The sequence below is a fragment of the Babylonia areolata genome, chromosome 14 (assembly GCF_041734735.1).
Source record: "Babylonia areolata isolate BAREFJ2019XMU chromosome 14, ASM4173473v1, whole genome shotgun sequence".
In the NCBI taxonomy this organism is placed as follows: Eukaryota; Metazoa; Mollusca; class Gastropoda; order Neogastropoda; family Buccinidae; genus Babylonia; species Babylonia areolata.
Window position 1 is genome coordinate 15,280,676 of NC_134889.1, and position 14,174 is coordinate 15,294,849.

Below are 14,174 nucleotides of genomic sequence, written 5' to 3' on the forward strand. Positions count from 1 at the left end.
GGATGTGTGTGTTTCCATAGCGTTTATATACGTAGTTTTTCTATTTCATCTTTCATAGCTATTTCTGCATTATCTTACTTTCTTAATCACTGAAATTATAAGCTAAACAAAACACACTGTGTGTGTGTGTGTGTGTGTGTGTGTGTGTACCAGGCGAAAAATGGGGGTTTCCGCCATGCTGAAGGTCATGTCCTTGACCTTGTTGGTGACCTTATGCCGGGGTCAAGGCCAAGATGCTGCTTTGACGGCCGGGACCTATGGTGCTCCTGTCGTCAATTCTGTCGTGAGCAGGATCCGATCCAAGTATGAGTCTATTTTTCCTCTCTGTCTCTCCCTACCTCACACACACACACACACATCATCATCATCATCATCATCATTGTCTTTTAGATGACGTGATGATGTAATCTTATTCTCGAAAGTAAGAACATTTGAGCCAGCTAAATTTTTTATACCCGCAGCTTTTTGGTCGACACCACCACATTGCACGGCTTCTGTGATCAGTTTCACTGGTGACAGAAGAAGAAGACGAAGAAGGGTCAAGTATTTATACAGCGTTTGATCTTGTCAAGAGAGGAATCAAAGTGCTTTCACACCAGTCATTCACATGCATGCATATGGTAAGTCCAATTCACAAGGGTGGAAGACAGAATTTATAGATAAAAAAAGCACTATCGCCTGCATGTGAATAGATGGTTACAGAAACTAGAGCAGAAAGGGGAAGGGATGGTGGCGGTAGGGGAGGGGGGGAGGGGATGCGTGGAGGGTTGAGGGGGGGTGTGAGCTAGCTTGGAAAGAGGTACCTTAGTTTTAAAGCCTGAACCGGACTATAAATGGCGGGCGATTTGAATCAAGCCAGTTTCTCACCAGAGTCTGACACTGTGACGTCGGTGAAGGTTTATTCAAAATAAAAGCCTAATAAAGCTACGGTTTGGCTTCATTTATGGCAGAGAGCGAGATTTGCCTAGCAGCTTCCAATCTAGACCTGAATTGACTTTGGAAAGTACAAAATGTGTCAGCTACACGTAATACAAAATTTGAATGCAGAGAAAAGGGGCGGAGCTAGAACCGAAACCTTGCTCTCGGGAGTTAAGACTTTAAGGACATGGAAGAGCTGAACGAAGAGAACTGACGACGCAGAAGAAGGAGAGAGCTTGGTTCCAAACGAAAGGTCCAGAGACGGAGAAAGAGCGACTGCGGCAGATTGCGGAGGTGTTTGGGAACAGTTTCAGTTTTTCACTTTCAGCTTCACTTTCTCACAAGGAGAGGTGACGCCACTGCGTTCAGACAAATCCATATACGCTACACCACATCTGCTAGGCAGATTCCAGACAGCAGCATAACCCAACGCGCTTGTCAGGCCTTGAGTGTATGCTTATATATTTGCGTACTATCAGAGTGGATTTCTTTTTTATATAATTTTGCCAGAGGACAACACTTTTGTTGCCATGGGTTCCTTTTCAGTGCGCCAAGTGTGTGCTGCACTCGGGACCTCGGTTTATTGGCTCATCCGAAAGACTAGATGCTCAGTTTGATTTTCCAGTCAAACGTGGAAGAAAGGGCGAGAGCGGGATTCGAACCCACACCCTCTCGGACTCAATGTATTGACAGCTGAGCGTCTTAACCATTTTGCCACCATGTTCGGGAGCGTATCGTTGTGCCGCCGACCCGTTGTGCCGACCCGTTTACGGATTGTCTTTTGTCACAAAAAAGTTTGTTTGGGACAAACATTGGTTGTTATGATCTTTTATTTCTTTTTGAGTGTGATTGGGTATGTGTCTGTGTGTGTGTCTGTGTGTGTGTGTGTGTGTGAGAGAGAGAGAGAGAGAGAGTGTTTGACAATGGGTCTGCGGTAATATGATTTTATTCCCTTTCGGTACCAGGGCATTTTACATTTGCAGTACATTGGAAGATTGTTTCCGCCATTTCCTTGTTTTGGGCTATAGATACTAGTGGAGAAATGATCTGTACAAGAAACTTTCCTTTAAAATTCGTTTCTAGCACACTTTTTTCTTTTTGCTTGTTATTGGTTTTGTTTCTCATTAAAAATGTAGAAAATTGAAAGTATTACATTTGTCCTGAATACATATTTTTTATCATTTAGTTTGCATTTGCACGAGACCGCCTCTAAATGGCGAGTTTTAGTGTCATTCAGTGTTTACATCATAATATACGTCATTTGTGAAAACTGCTACTGTCATATATCACTTTTCACGCGCATGTGATGAAAAGCGAAAGGGAATAAAGCGGGATAGCGGCATAGCGCGACGGCGGCATAACGGGACGGCGGCATAACGGGTACCCCCCTCCTCCACTTGACAAAGTAGATCTGAAGGTGACAGAGCGAGCCGCCATGTTTTGTTGTTCTTCTTCTTTCTTTCTTTGTTGTTTTATCAACCTTTGGCAGCCCCCAAAGCGGGAAGAGCGGCTCACTGCAGGACTAACCCGTACCATACAGTGCTCACAACAATTTCTCGCAATCGCAGTCTCTCACTTTGAGAGATTGAAATCGTGGGATTGCGAAAAAGTGTGGTCGTTCCCCTCCCACGTTTTCTTTCAATTGCGAGAATGGTGGGAGTGCAAGAAATCGTGGGCTAACACTAACACTGCAACAGTCCCGTTTCGGCATTGTAGCGTTATGTGTCCTTGGGAAAGGTACTTTACTTCGATTTTCTTCGCTTCTCCCAGGTTTGACTGGGTGTCTGACCGGCTGGGATAGGTTAAAACAGCAGAAGGAGAGGGCTGGGCCTTACCTCCCTGTGCCGTTCCCCAGACACATTGGATGTGAATTCAGTGCCCCCCGATGGCTGTAAAAGCACATGAGACCGTTAACCTTTTTAAGGATAGATAGACAGACAGACAGACAGACAGATAGATAGATAGATAGATAGATAGATAGACAGACAGACAGATAGATTCAAAGTGTGTATCCTGTGCCGTTCCCCAGACACATCGAATGTGAATTCAGTGCCCCCCGATGGCTGTAAAAGCACATGAGACCTTTAACCCTTTTAATGATAGATAGATAGATTGATAGATAGATAGATTGATTGATTGATTCATTCATTCATTCATTCAAATTGTCTATCTTTTCTTGACAGTAGAGATTCAAAGTATGTTCAAAGTGTGTATCTTTTCTTGACAGTAGAGATTCAAAGTGTGTGTTCAAAGAATATCTTTTCTTGACAGTATAGATTTAAAGTATGTGTTCAAAGTGTATCTTTTCTTGACAGTATAGATTTAAAGTGTGTGTTCAAAGTGTATCTTTTCTTGACAATATAGATTCAGAGTGTGTATTCAAAGTGTATCTTTTCTTGACAGTATAGATTCAGAGTGTGACTTCAAAGTGTGTTTCTTTTCTTGACAGTAGAGATTCAAAGTGTGAATTCAAAGTGTGTATCTTTTCTTGACAGTAGAGATTCAAAGTGTGAATTCAAAGTGTGTATCTTTTCTTGACAGTAGAGATTCAGAGTGTGAATTCAAAGTGTGTATCTTTTCTTGACAGTATAGATTCAAAGTGTGAATTCAAAGTGTGTATCTTTTCTTGACAGTAGAGATTCAAAGTGTGTTTCTTTTCTTGACAGTAGAGATTCAAAGTGTGAATTCAAAGTGTGTATCTTTTCTTGACAGTAGAGATTCAAAGTGTGTATCTTTTCTTGACAGTAGAGATTCAAAGTGTGAATTCAAAGTGTGTATCTTTTCTTGACAGTAGAGATTCAAAGTGTGTATCTTTTCTTGACAGTAGAGATTCAAAGTGTGTTTCTTTTCTTGACAGTAGAGATTCAAAGTGTGAATTCAAAGTGTGTATCTTTTCTTGACAGTAGAGATTCAAAGTGTGTATCTTTTCTTGACAGTAGAGATTCAAAGTGTGAATTCAAAGTGTGTATCTTTTCTTGACAGTAGAGATTCAAAGTGTGAATTCAAAGTGTGTTTCTTTTCTTGACAGTAGAGATTCAAAGTGTGTTTCTTTTCTTGACAGTAGAGATTCAAAGTGTGAATTCAAAGTGTGTATCTTTTCTTGACAGTAGAGATTCAAAGTGTGTATCTTTTCTTGACAGTAGAGATTCAAAGTGTGAATTCAAAGTGTGTATCTTTTCTTGACAGTAGAGATTCAAAGTGTGTATCTTTTCTTGACAGTAGAGATTCAAAGTGTGTTTCTTTTCTTGACAGTAGAGATTCAAAGTGTGAATTCAAAGTGTGTATCTTTTCTTGACAGTAGAGATTCAAAGTGTGTATCTTTTCTTGACAGTAGAGATTCAGAGTGTGAATTCAAAGTGTGTATCTTTTCTTGACAGTAGAGATTCAAAGTGTGAATTCAAAGTGTGTTTCTTTTCTTGACAGTAGAGATTCAAAGTGTGTTTCTTTTCTTGACAGTAGAGATTCAAAGTGTGAATTCAAAGTGTGTATCTTTTCTTGACAGTAGAGATTCAGAGTGTGAATTCAAAGTGTGTATCTTTTCTTGACAGTAGAGATTCAAAGTGTGAATTCAAAGTGTGTATCTTTTCTTGACAGTTGCATCTTTTCTGAGGATCGTCTCTTTCTTCGACGCACTGCCTACGTCATGTCACGTGACGGTGTAGACAGCAACACCTACCGGAACGGCTTCGATGGCGGAATCTGGCAGGTAATGTGAGACGTGTCTGTGTGTGTGTGTGTGTGCGTATGCGTATGCGTATGCGTATGCATGTGTGTGTGTGTGTGTGTGTGTGTGTAATCGTGTGCGTGCGTGCGTGCGTGTGTGTGGTGTGTGTGTGTGTGTGTGTGTGTGTGTGTGTGTGTGTGAAATTTGGTAAATTGATTTGTTAAATATGTTCTTTTTAAATTCATATCTTTTTTCTCTCTCTCAAATTAGAATTTCTTTGTGTTGCTCGGTTAATATTTATTCAAATGGTTGCGAAAATGTCAGTACAACAAAAAGATAATCTGACAATAAATGGTTTCAGTCAGTGTGTGCGTGTGTGTGTGTGTGTGTGTGTGTGTGTGTCGTCGTCGTCGTCTTCTTCAGTTTAACGTCTTCCACTTTAAAGTGATATTAGACGGGGGGAAAAAAGTAAAAATAAAAAAATTAAAAAAGGTAATGTGAGACGTGTGTGTGTGTGCATGGGCGAGAGTGTTCGTGCGTTTGTGTGTGTGTGTGTGTGTGTATGTGTGTGTGGATGTGTTTGTGTGTGCGTGCGTGTGTGTGCGTGCGTACTCTGTGTGTGTGTGTGTGTGTGTGTGTGTGTGCGGTTATGCGTCTGTTCAGTTACATCGAGTGTCCAAAAAAAAAAAGTGAACCGCTTTTTGACAAGTATTTTCTCAGTGATAGAGAAACCTAATTCATTGAAATTTTTTAACACAGTAACCTTAGGGTATCACCAACAAGTCTGCAAAATATCTAAAAGTTGGGAAGCAAATTATGCGAGTATTTTTCAAATTCAAAACAGCATGTCAAAAAATCCAGTATCAGAGTTGTGCAATGTGACCATCATGTTCATGCCAGTTGCCAGGTGTTGGCATCTGTCAATCAGTGTCAGTCTAAAAATAGCCTGTATGGGTGTCGAGTCTTTTTTTCTTTTTCTTTTTTTTTTTTTTTTTTTTGTCGTCTGTATCCAAAATCAGTTATGTCGAAAGTTTCATTTTGGAAGGATCAACCATGCCTTTGAGTGAAAGTGATAAGGTTACCATTTAAAACTGTTTCAAGGAGAAAGGCTGGGGTGGAAGAAGGATCGTAAAGGAATTTCCAGGCAGGAAGTGGTGTCCTGTCTCTGTAAGTAGACTTATCGCTAAAATACGCACAACAAGGTCAATAGCACGTAAAATTGGCAGTGGGAGACCCAAGACTGCATGTTCGGAGAAGAACAAGGACCGCGTTGAGGAACTGATTCAATCCCAGGAGGAGAACCCAGGGACCCACAAATCTCTTAGAGAAGTTGCAAGCGATTTACAAGTGAGCAAGTCTCTTTTGCAAAGAATGGCGAAAGAACTGGAGCTGAAGCCCTTCAAGAGGATACGGGTATCAAGGAGGGACCAAAATTTTAGAGGGAAAAGAAAAAAACTTGAATTTGACAATACTCGCACAATTTGCGTCCGAACTTTTAGATATTTTGCAGACTTGTTGGTGATACCCTAAGGTTAGTGTGTAAAAAAATTTCAATGATTTCGGTTTCTCTGTCACTGAGAAAGTACTTGTCAAAACACGGTTCACTTTTGGGGGGACACCCGATTACATGCACAAATAATAAATGATTTCCAAAACATTGCCGTTGTTTTGGCACGCATAAATAGTAAGTGTCGGTATCGATGACAAAACCTTTTTGTTTAGATGTATATGCCGATGATTGGTGATTAAGTTAGGGCGGGAATGTGAGTAAAACCCAGGTTGGTGTTAATATTCTGATCACAGGTGTTCTGTGCGAGGTATTTCCAACACTGAAAGTTTTATCGTACCGTTAATTAAAATGTAAAATGTGTTGACTGAATACACCCCAGTCTCCTCTGCCTCTAGCCCTTCCGTCACTCATATCTTAACAATGTATCCCATTAAATACAATCAGACGTTATAACATATCATGTTAACTGAATCTCATGCTACTCAGTTTCATAAAATAAAATCTTTAAAAAAAATTTGTACAACAAGATGAAAACGTGAAAACCTGACGGTTCAGCTTCCAGTAATTCATACTGATGGAACATCTGCAGAAGAGTATTAGATGATATAAGTGGCAGTGACTGTAAAATAGTAGTGGTGATGGTTGGAAACTTTCAATGGCAGGCCAGACGTGCTGTTTTGTTAAGAAATTCTTTATTGTAGGTCTTCTTTCATCAAGTTAAAACATCAAGTGTGTGGTCCCAGGAAAAAAGCCAAGACATCGGTGGTCAGAGTGAGTGATCCCTAATCATGAATACAGTTACTGTTGAGCACAGTTCACGAGGAACTGGTGATCAGATCACAACTCATTACAGTGAATTTGTATGACAACATTACATGAAAAACTTATGTAAAAACTTCTAAAACAAATATACCAGTTATGCCGAGTCCAACACTTTTATTTCAGCATGCAAACTTTCTCTCATCCATTGATTAGGGATCAACTTTGTTTGACTGCAAGCGTTAATTCACTGAGGCCCCGTTTCGGCATGGTGTTGTAACCTAGGAAAAGCATTGTACTCTGATTTTCCTCACACCACCCAGGTGAAAATAGGTATGCGACTTTGGCTGAGGCAGATTAAAACGGTGGAAGTCTCGAGAGTCCAAGACACATTGAAAAGGAATTCACTGCATATTAATATATACATATTTGTTTAGTTTTTGTTGAGGGGAAAATGAATACCGAAATGCTCACCTCTGTTCCGGTGATCACCCCAACAATGCTCCTTTGTCATCACCAGGTCACGAAAGCCATGTTTGAAGCCACCACAAACTGCAGCCAGCCTTCCATCAAAACCGCTTGCGACAACATTGCATCGAACCTGACGATCGACTGGCCGGATGTGAAATGGTCAGACCTGCGCAAACCTCTGTACTCGGGACTGGCGGCAGCGCTGTACACTCTGAAGACTCTGGGGACCTCGGACATGCCTGGGAACATCAGTTCTCAGGCCCCCATCTGGGCCCAGATGTACGGCCAGTCGGCATCGGTGTATGTAACCAAGGCTCCCCGGACTCCTGTGTTTGGTGAGAACGAACATATGAATGTCACTGCTACTGTTGTACTCTGTTGTTGTCTTTGCACAAAGACATACATACACATTATGCATGCACAGACAGACAGACACAAAGACAGACAGACAGACAGAACTCAGAACTCAAATATTTTACTGCAAGGCCACCGGCCTGTTTGCAAAAGAGGTACATACAATCGAGACACACAAAATACCGAAAATAAAGGGGAAAGGACCAATGTCATGGACACAACATTTCATATCTGAAAAGGTAGACAAATATTTTTAGTTCGTTACATTTCCTGCAGTAACTTTAAGGTTTTTGAAAAGTTATTTTATCATGTCATTTCTTCTTCTCTCTTTTTTAAGGCGTAATAATTAATAAAAAAAAAATTTAAATGCCACAGAGCGAGTAGCAAGCCTATGTTCATTTTGTAAAAGTAACTCAAGTCTGTGTATTCATTTATGTTTCTGAAAATTTTTACTTGGTATTTTCCCCTGATTAACTGATATATTTGACAGAAAATGGCGTTCGTCTTCTTCAGCGTTGCAGAAAGGGCAGGAGTTTGATCTTACTGTGTATCTTTTATGCAAATTTATATCACTTATGCCCAGACTAAATTTAGCAAAGACAGTTCGAAACATAATGATAGTTATGTCTGATATGTACTTTTCTGGTTACAACAATGACTTAAAACAGCGATATGCAGAGTATCTATCACTTTCAAATAGTTCACTTGACCAGTCTTGTTTATGACAGTCTATAATGCGTTGTTGAAAAACTTGTATGAACGCGTTTTCGTTTCCAACTTACCCATTCATCTAGATATCTGAAAATCCATAGATATCTCAGCAATGCTTTACCGTGCTGGCACAGTTGTGTTTGTCTATCTGGCTTTCTGCTGTTCTGATAGTTATGTTTCTGTTCATTTCATAAGCTTGTTTTGACAGTCTGGTAAGATCTAATTTTTGTAGCTTTAACTAGTATCGAATTACCTTAATCATACTATCAACATATAAGGGGTACCTACCAAGTTCACCAGAGACCATTAGGTTTGGAGTTTTGGGATCTACTCGGAGAAAACGCTTCCAGGCAAATATGTGAGGGGCTTCTACAAAGTGGAAGCGAGTCAAGCCCCAAATTTCAGCTGCATACAACAACAACATAGGCTTTACCTGTGCATCTAATAATGAAAAGGAAACTGAGTATTCCATGTTTCCAAGGCTCCACATTGTTTTAGTGATTTCTGCAACTCTGCCTGCAATTTTTTCTAATGCAATATCAAAAGACAGCCTTGTAGTTAATGTAAAGCCCAAATACTCATAACTATTGACAATTTCTATCTTTTCTCCATTCAAAAACCGTTTTTTTTTTCCTTTTGCTAAAGTCGTCTTCTAAAAACCATAATTTTTGTTTTGTTCAAATTTACAGTCAAACCAAGAGACTTCGAAGTTTCTGCAAGATTGTTTATCTGATTTAGTAAAGCCACGGGTGTGGATGAGATCAAACAAATATCATCTGCAAATAAAAGCAAACATATTTCTTGTAGACCAGGTAAAAACTGTAACCATGCTTCCTTTTTGTTGGCATTTTCAGCTACTTCTGTAGTTGATGAAGAAAAAAACAGGGGAGACAAGAAACAACCTTGCTTCACCACGACAGGACAGACAAAGACGTCAGATATTTCAGATCCCCAGCGAACACAACACTGAACTGATTTATACATCCCCTGGAGTGTTCGAGCCATTTTCGTAGACGTTTTAACTTTCTGTAAGACTAACCAGAGACCAGTTCTGTCTACTGAATCGAAAGCATTCGTATAGTCAATAAATGCAACATAGAATTTACTTTTCTCATCCCCATATAAGCATTTTTTTTTAATCATAGACACAAGTTTAAAAATAATTATGATCAGAGGTGGCATAGTTTTTTACGCAAGCCGGCTTGCGCCTCACTTATTTTATGTTCATTCTCTGCCCAATTGTACGGTCGTTTATTCAGAATAGATGTAAATATTTTACTTATGGTACTTACAAGAGAAATGCTACGATAATTTTATGGATTATTTTTAATTCCCTTTTTAAACAGAGGAATGACGGATAACTGACCGGGCCCACTCTTACGGGAAAATACCAATGAAACAAATTTAAACATTTTGGTCAAAACGGGTAATTATGTCTTCGGCAGCTTTCAAAAACTCGCTCGCTATTTCGTCTAAACCTGCGGCTTTACCTGTTTTAAGTTTATGAATAGCCTGTTTGACTTCATTCACTGATACTTCTTCATCTAACTCGGGAAAGTGTACATCATAATCATCAGTCAGTAACTGGTTTTGTTCTGGAGACGCTATACGCTGTCCTAGCACTCTGGTAAAATGATTTTTCCATGTTTCTGTCTATTGATGCTTCATTGTGCACTTTAGGTCGAGCTCGCTTGGCTGTTGACCAAAATTTGTTGCTGTCGCTTCTGTTTTGTACCAAATTCACATACCAGATTCACACACTGAATACCTGTATGCTTTTCTTCTTTTCCTTTAATGTAGAACGGTATTGTGATCTTTTTTCTAAGAACTGAGCTTTGTCTTCGTCATCCAGCGTAGGTCTATAACTATTTAAAGAATTCCTAAGCTGACATTTTAAGATCCTACACTCGTCGTCAAACCGTTTATTTGTGCGCCGCGTGCGACCGCCATGAAACAGTGCGCCGCATGCACTGACTGGCCTTGAGCAGCACAGAAACGAGTTTATCAAGTGCACTGTCAATGCTCTCTTCAGTGCAGTCTGCTATTTCGTCCATGGCCTTGTTCTGACGTCAGAAAGTCTGAAAAATAAGAGGACTTTCTGTGAATTCCATTTCGATATCTATGTGCTACCCGTTTTTCTCGTGTTGACATTATTTTTGAATGGCAGTTTGCACGATGAGTTATACAGGCATGTGCTGTGATCCAACACGGCTGACAACTGATAGACGTTTAATGTGTGTAACAAGATTTATAGAGGTCAAAAAGTAATCAATTAAACTGTTTCCTCTCTCTGACAAAAAGGATGAATTTGCCATCAACATCTCCATCAACAAAACCATTCAGTGGTGTTAAATGAAACATAGAATATATCTGATTTAACATTTTGCCAGAATTATTCACAATCGCGTCCTGAGATTTTCTTTCAAACACAGCATCTGGACTGTTTATAGACAGAGAGACAGAGAGAGAGAGAGAGAGAGACTTTATGCCAGCTCAACGAAAACATAACCATTTCCTTTGAATCTTTTCAGAATGCAAAGACAAACTGGACCTCGTTTTTATCCTGGACAGTTCCGGAAGTGTGAGCGTGAAGGACTTCGAAAGGGCGAAACAGTTTGCTGCCCACGTGGTGGACGCGATGAACGTGTCCCAAGACGCCACCAGAATCGCAGACATCGTCTATGGCACCGATGTCCACATCCACTTTGATTTTAACAACATTACAGCTGTAAAGAGTAATCTGCTGAACACCACTAAATGTGAGTCGTATGTGCATGCGTTCCTGCGTCTTTTGTTTGTTTTTGATACTGTGTGGTGTTTGACTTTCATATCCATAAGCATGACTATCTTACGGTATCTGTGTGAGAATCAGTCGTGTCCGACCATGACCATCAGAACAGCAGAGGAGGTAACTGCTGCCCTGACTACCTGGGCTAGAATTTGATTATAGTGGAGTGTGTCTTGCCCAAATTACATCCCTGCTCTCCAGGCCAAGAGGGCTTCAGGACAGTCGGTGTTGGGATGGTTCCCAAAGGCCAGCTAGCCCCATAGGCATGCACAACGTGCAATAGGCTGCCTACCCGGGTAGAGCCGACTGACGGCTGCCATTGGGCGCTTATCATTCGTTTCCCGTGTCATTCAATCATATTTCAATCAGAAATGATACGGATAGCGCTATGCTGTGAACGCGTTCTTTCCCCAGGGACAACAGCCCGAAAATCACACAAATACATCTGTTGTGACAAAAGCCACTACACTGCACTGATAGTCAGTCATGTTCGACTATGACCATCAGAATAGGACAGAAGGTAACTGCTGTCACAACTGTCTGGGCTAGAATTTAATTATTGTGGAGAGTGTCTTTCCCAAGTCACATCCCCACTCTCTCGGCCAAGAGGGCTTTAGTACAGTCGGGTCCCGAAAGGCCAACTAACCCCCAGGGCTGCAGCACTAAGAGCCAGTGCAATTTTGCCTCCAAGTTTGAGAGCTATTGCCCTTCACAAAAGCTGTAACTGATTTCTCATTGCAACGGAGAAGCCATTGATAATACAGCTCTCACTTTGCTGTTGGCCAACTGTAAACTTATGTACTTCACTACACTACACTACACTACACTACACTACACTACACTACACTGCACTGCACTGCACTACACTACACGATACTACAATACACTACGCTACAATACAATATAATACAATACAAAGTGCCACAAACAACACCACTGTTTTCTCTACGCTACACTACACTACACTACACTACACTACACTGCACTACGCTATACTGCACCACAGTACAATACACTACAAAGTGCCACAAATAACACCATTGTTTTCTCTACACTGCACTACACTACGCTATACTGCACCACAGTACAATACAAAGTGCCACAAACGACACCATTGTTCACTACACTACACTACACACAACTACACTACACTACACTACTTTACACTGCAAAGTGCCACAAACAACACCATTGTTTTTTCAACACTACACTACATTACACCACACTACACTACAATACACTACACTACACTGCAGTACAATACAATACACTACAAAGTGCCACAAACAACACCATTGTTCATTACACTACACTACACTACATTACAAAGTGCCACAAATAACACCATTGTTTTCACTACACTACACAACACTACACTACACTACACTGCAGTACACTACACTACACTGCAGTACACTACACTACAATACAATACAAAGTGGCACAAACAACACCACTGTTTTCTCTACACTGCACTGCACTGCACTACACTACAAAGTGCCACAAACAACACCATTGTTTTCACTACACAACACTACACTACACTACACTACTCTACACTACAAAGTGCCACAAACAACACCATTCTTTTTTCAACACTACACTACACTACACCACACTACAATACACTACACTACACTGCAGTACAATACAATACACTACAAAGTGCCACAAACAACACCATTGTTCACTACACTACACTACACTACACTACACTACACTACACTACACAACAAAGTGTCACAAACAACACCATTGTTCACTACACTACACTACACTACACTACACTACACTACAAAGTGCCACAAATAACACCATTGTTTTCACTACACTACACAACACTACACTATACTACACTGCAGTACACTACACTACACTGCAGTACACTACACTTCACTACACTGCAGTACACTACACTACAATACAATACAAAGTGCCACAAACAACACCACTGTTTTCTCTACACTACACTGCACTGCACTGCACTACACTTCACTACACTACACTACACTACACTACACTACACTACACTACACTACACTACACTACAAAGTGCCACAAACAACACCATTGTTTTCTCTACACTACACTACACTACACTACACTACACTACACTACACTACACTACACTACACTACACAACAAAGTGTCACAAACAACACCATTGTTTTCTCTACACTACACTACACTACACTACAAAGTGCCACAAACAACACCATTGTTTTCTCTACACTACACTACACTACACTACACTACACTACACTACACAACAAAGTGCCACAAACAACACCATTGTTTAGAACGTGTGTCTTTCATCGCGCCATCTCATTGGGTGTCCTGTTTCCCACGTGGACATTCAACAACAGTTGGAGGGGGCACCAACACGTCCGGAGCCCTGGACCAGGCAAGAGCCATACTGTATGACAGCACGTATGGCGCTAGAGAGAACGTGAAAAAAGTGGCAGTCCTGGTGACCGATGGAATGTCTAACTCCTTTCTTGATACCAAAAGGGCCGCCAGACTTCTGAAGGTTTGTTCACATTATTTTGGTCGGAGCCTGAGAACGTGGTGTCCATTCTTTAGCAAAGTAAACGAACAAAATATCAATGATTGGATGATAGAGAGGCGTCATATGAAAAGCGCCTGAACGAGTTCGGTGTTTTGATTAATCTGGGCATTCATGTTGTTGAAATACAGGAGGATCTTCTTCTTCTTCTTCTTCTTCTTCTTCTTCTTCCTCTTCTTCTTCTTCTCCGTCTTCGTTCGTGGGCTGCAACTCCCACGTTCACTCGTATGTACACGAGTGGGCTTTTACGCGTATGACCGTTTTGACCTCGCCACGTAGGCAGCCATACTCCGTTTTCGGGGGGTGTGCATGCTGGATATGTTCTTGTTTCTATAACCCACCGAACGCTGACATAGATTACAGGATCTTTAACGTGCGTATTTGATAGGAGGAGGATATGCAAGGGCACTGTACTTAACATTTTTAGACACAG

At 40.8% G+C, this 14,174-nt stretch overlaps 1 protein-coding gene across 1 annotated transcript in view; it reads left to right on the forward strand.

Moving 5' to 3' along the window:
- The window catches only part of LOC143289502 (uncharacterized), a 32,504-nt gene that overhangs the window by 2,009 nt on the left and 16,321 nt on the right, over positions 1-14,174 (forward strand). Inside the window, exons 2-6 of the mRNA XM_076598489.1 lie at positions 154-303; positions 4,513-4,624; positions 7,372-7,657; positions 10,919-11,146; positions 13,542-13,705. Of these exons, the coding sequence (XP_076454604.1) occupies positions 161-303; positions 4,513-4,624; positions 7,372-7,657; positions 10,919-11,146; positions 13,542-13,705 (933 nt within the window). The 5' untranslated portion in view covers positions 154-160. The remainder of the gene's footprint in view (positions 1-153; positions 304-4,512; positions 4,625-7,371; positions 7,658-10,918; positions 11,147-13,541; positions 13,706-14,174) is intronic.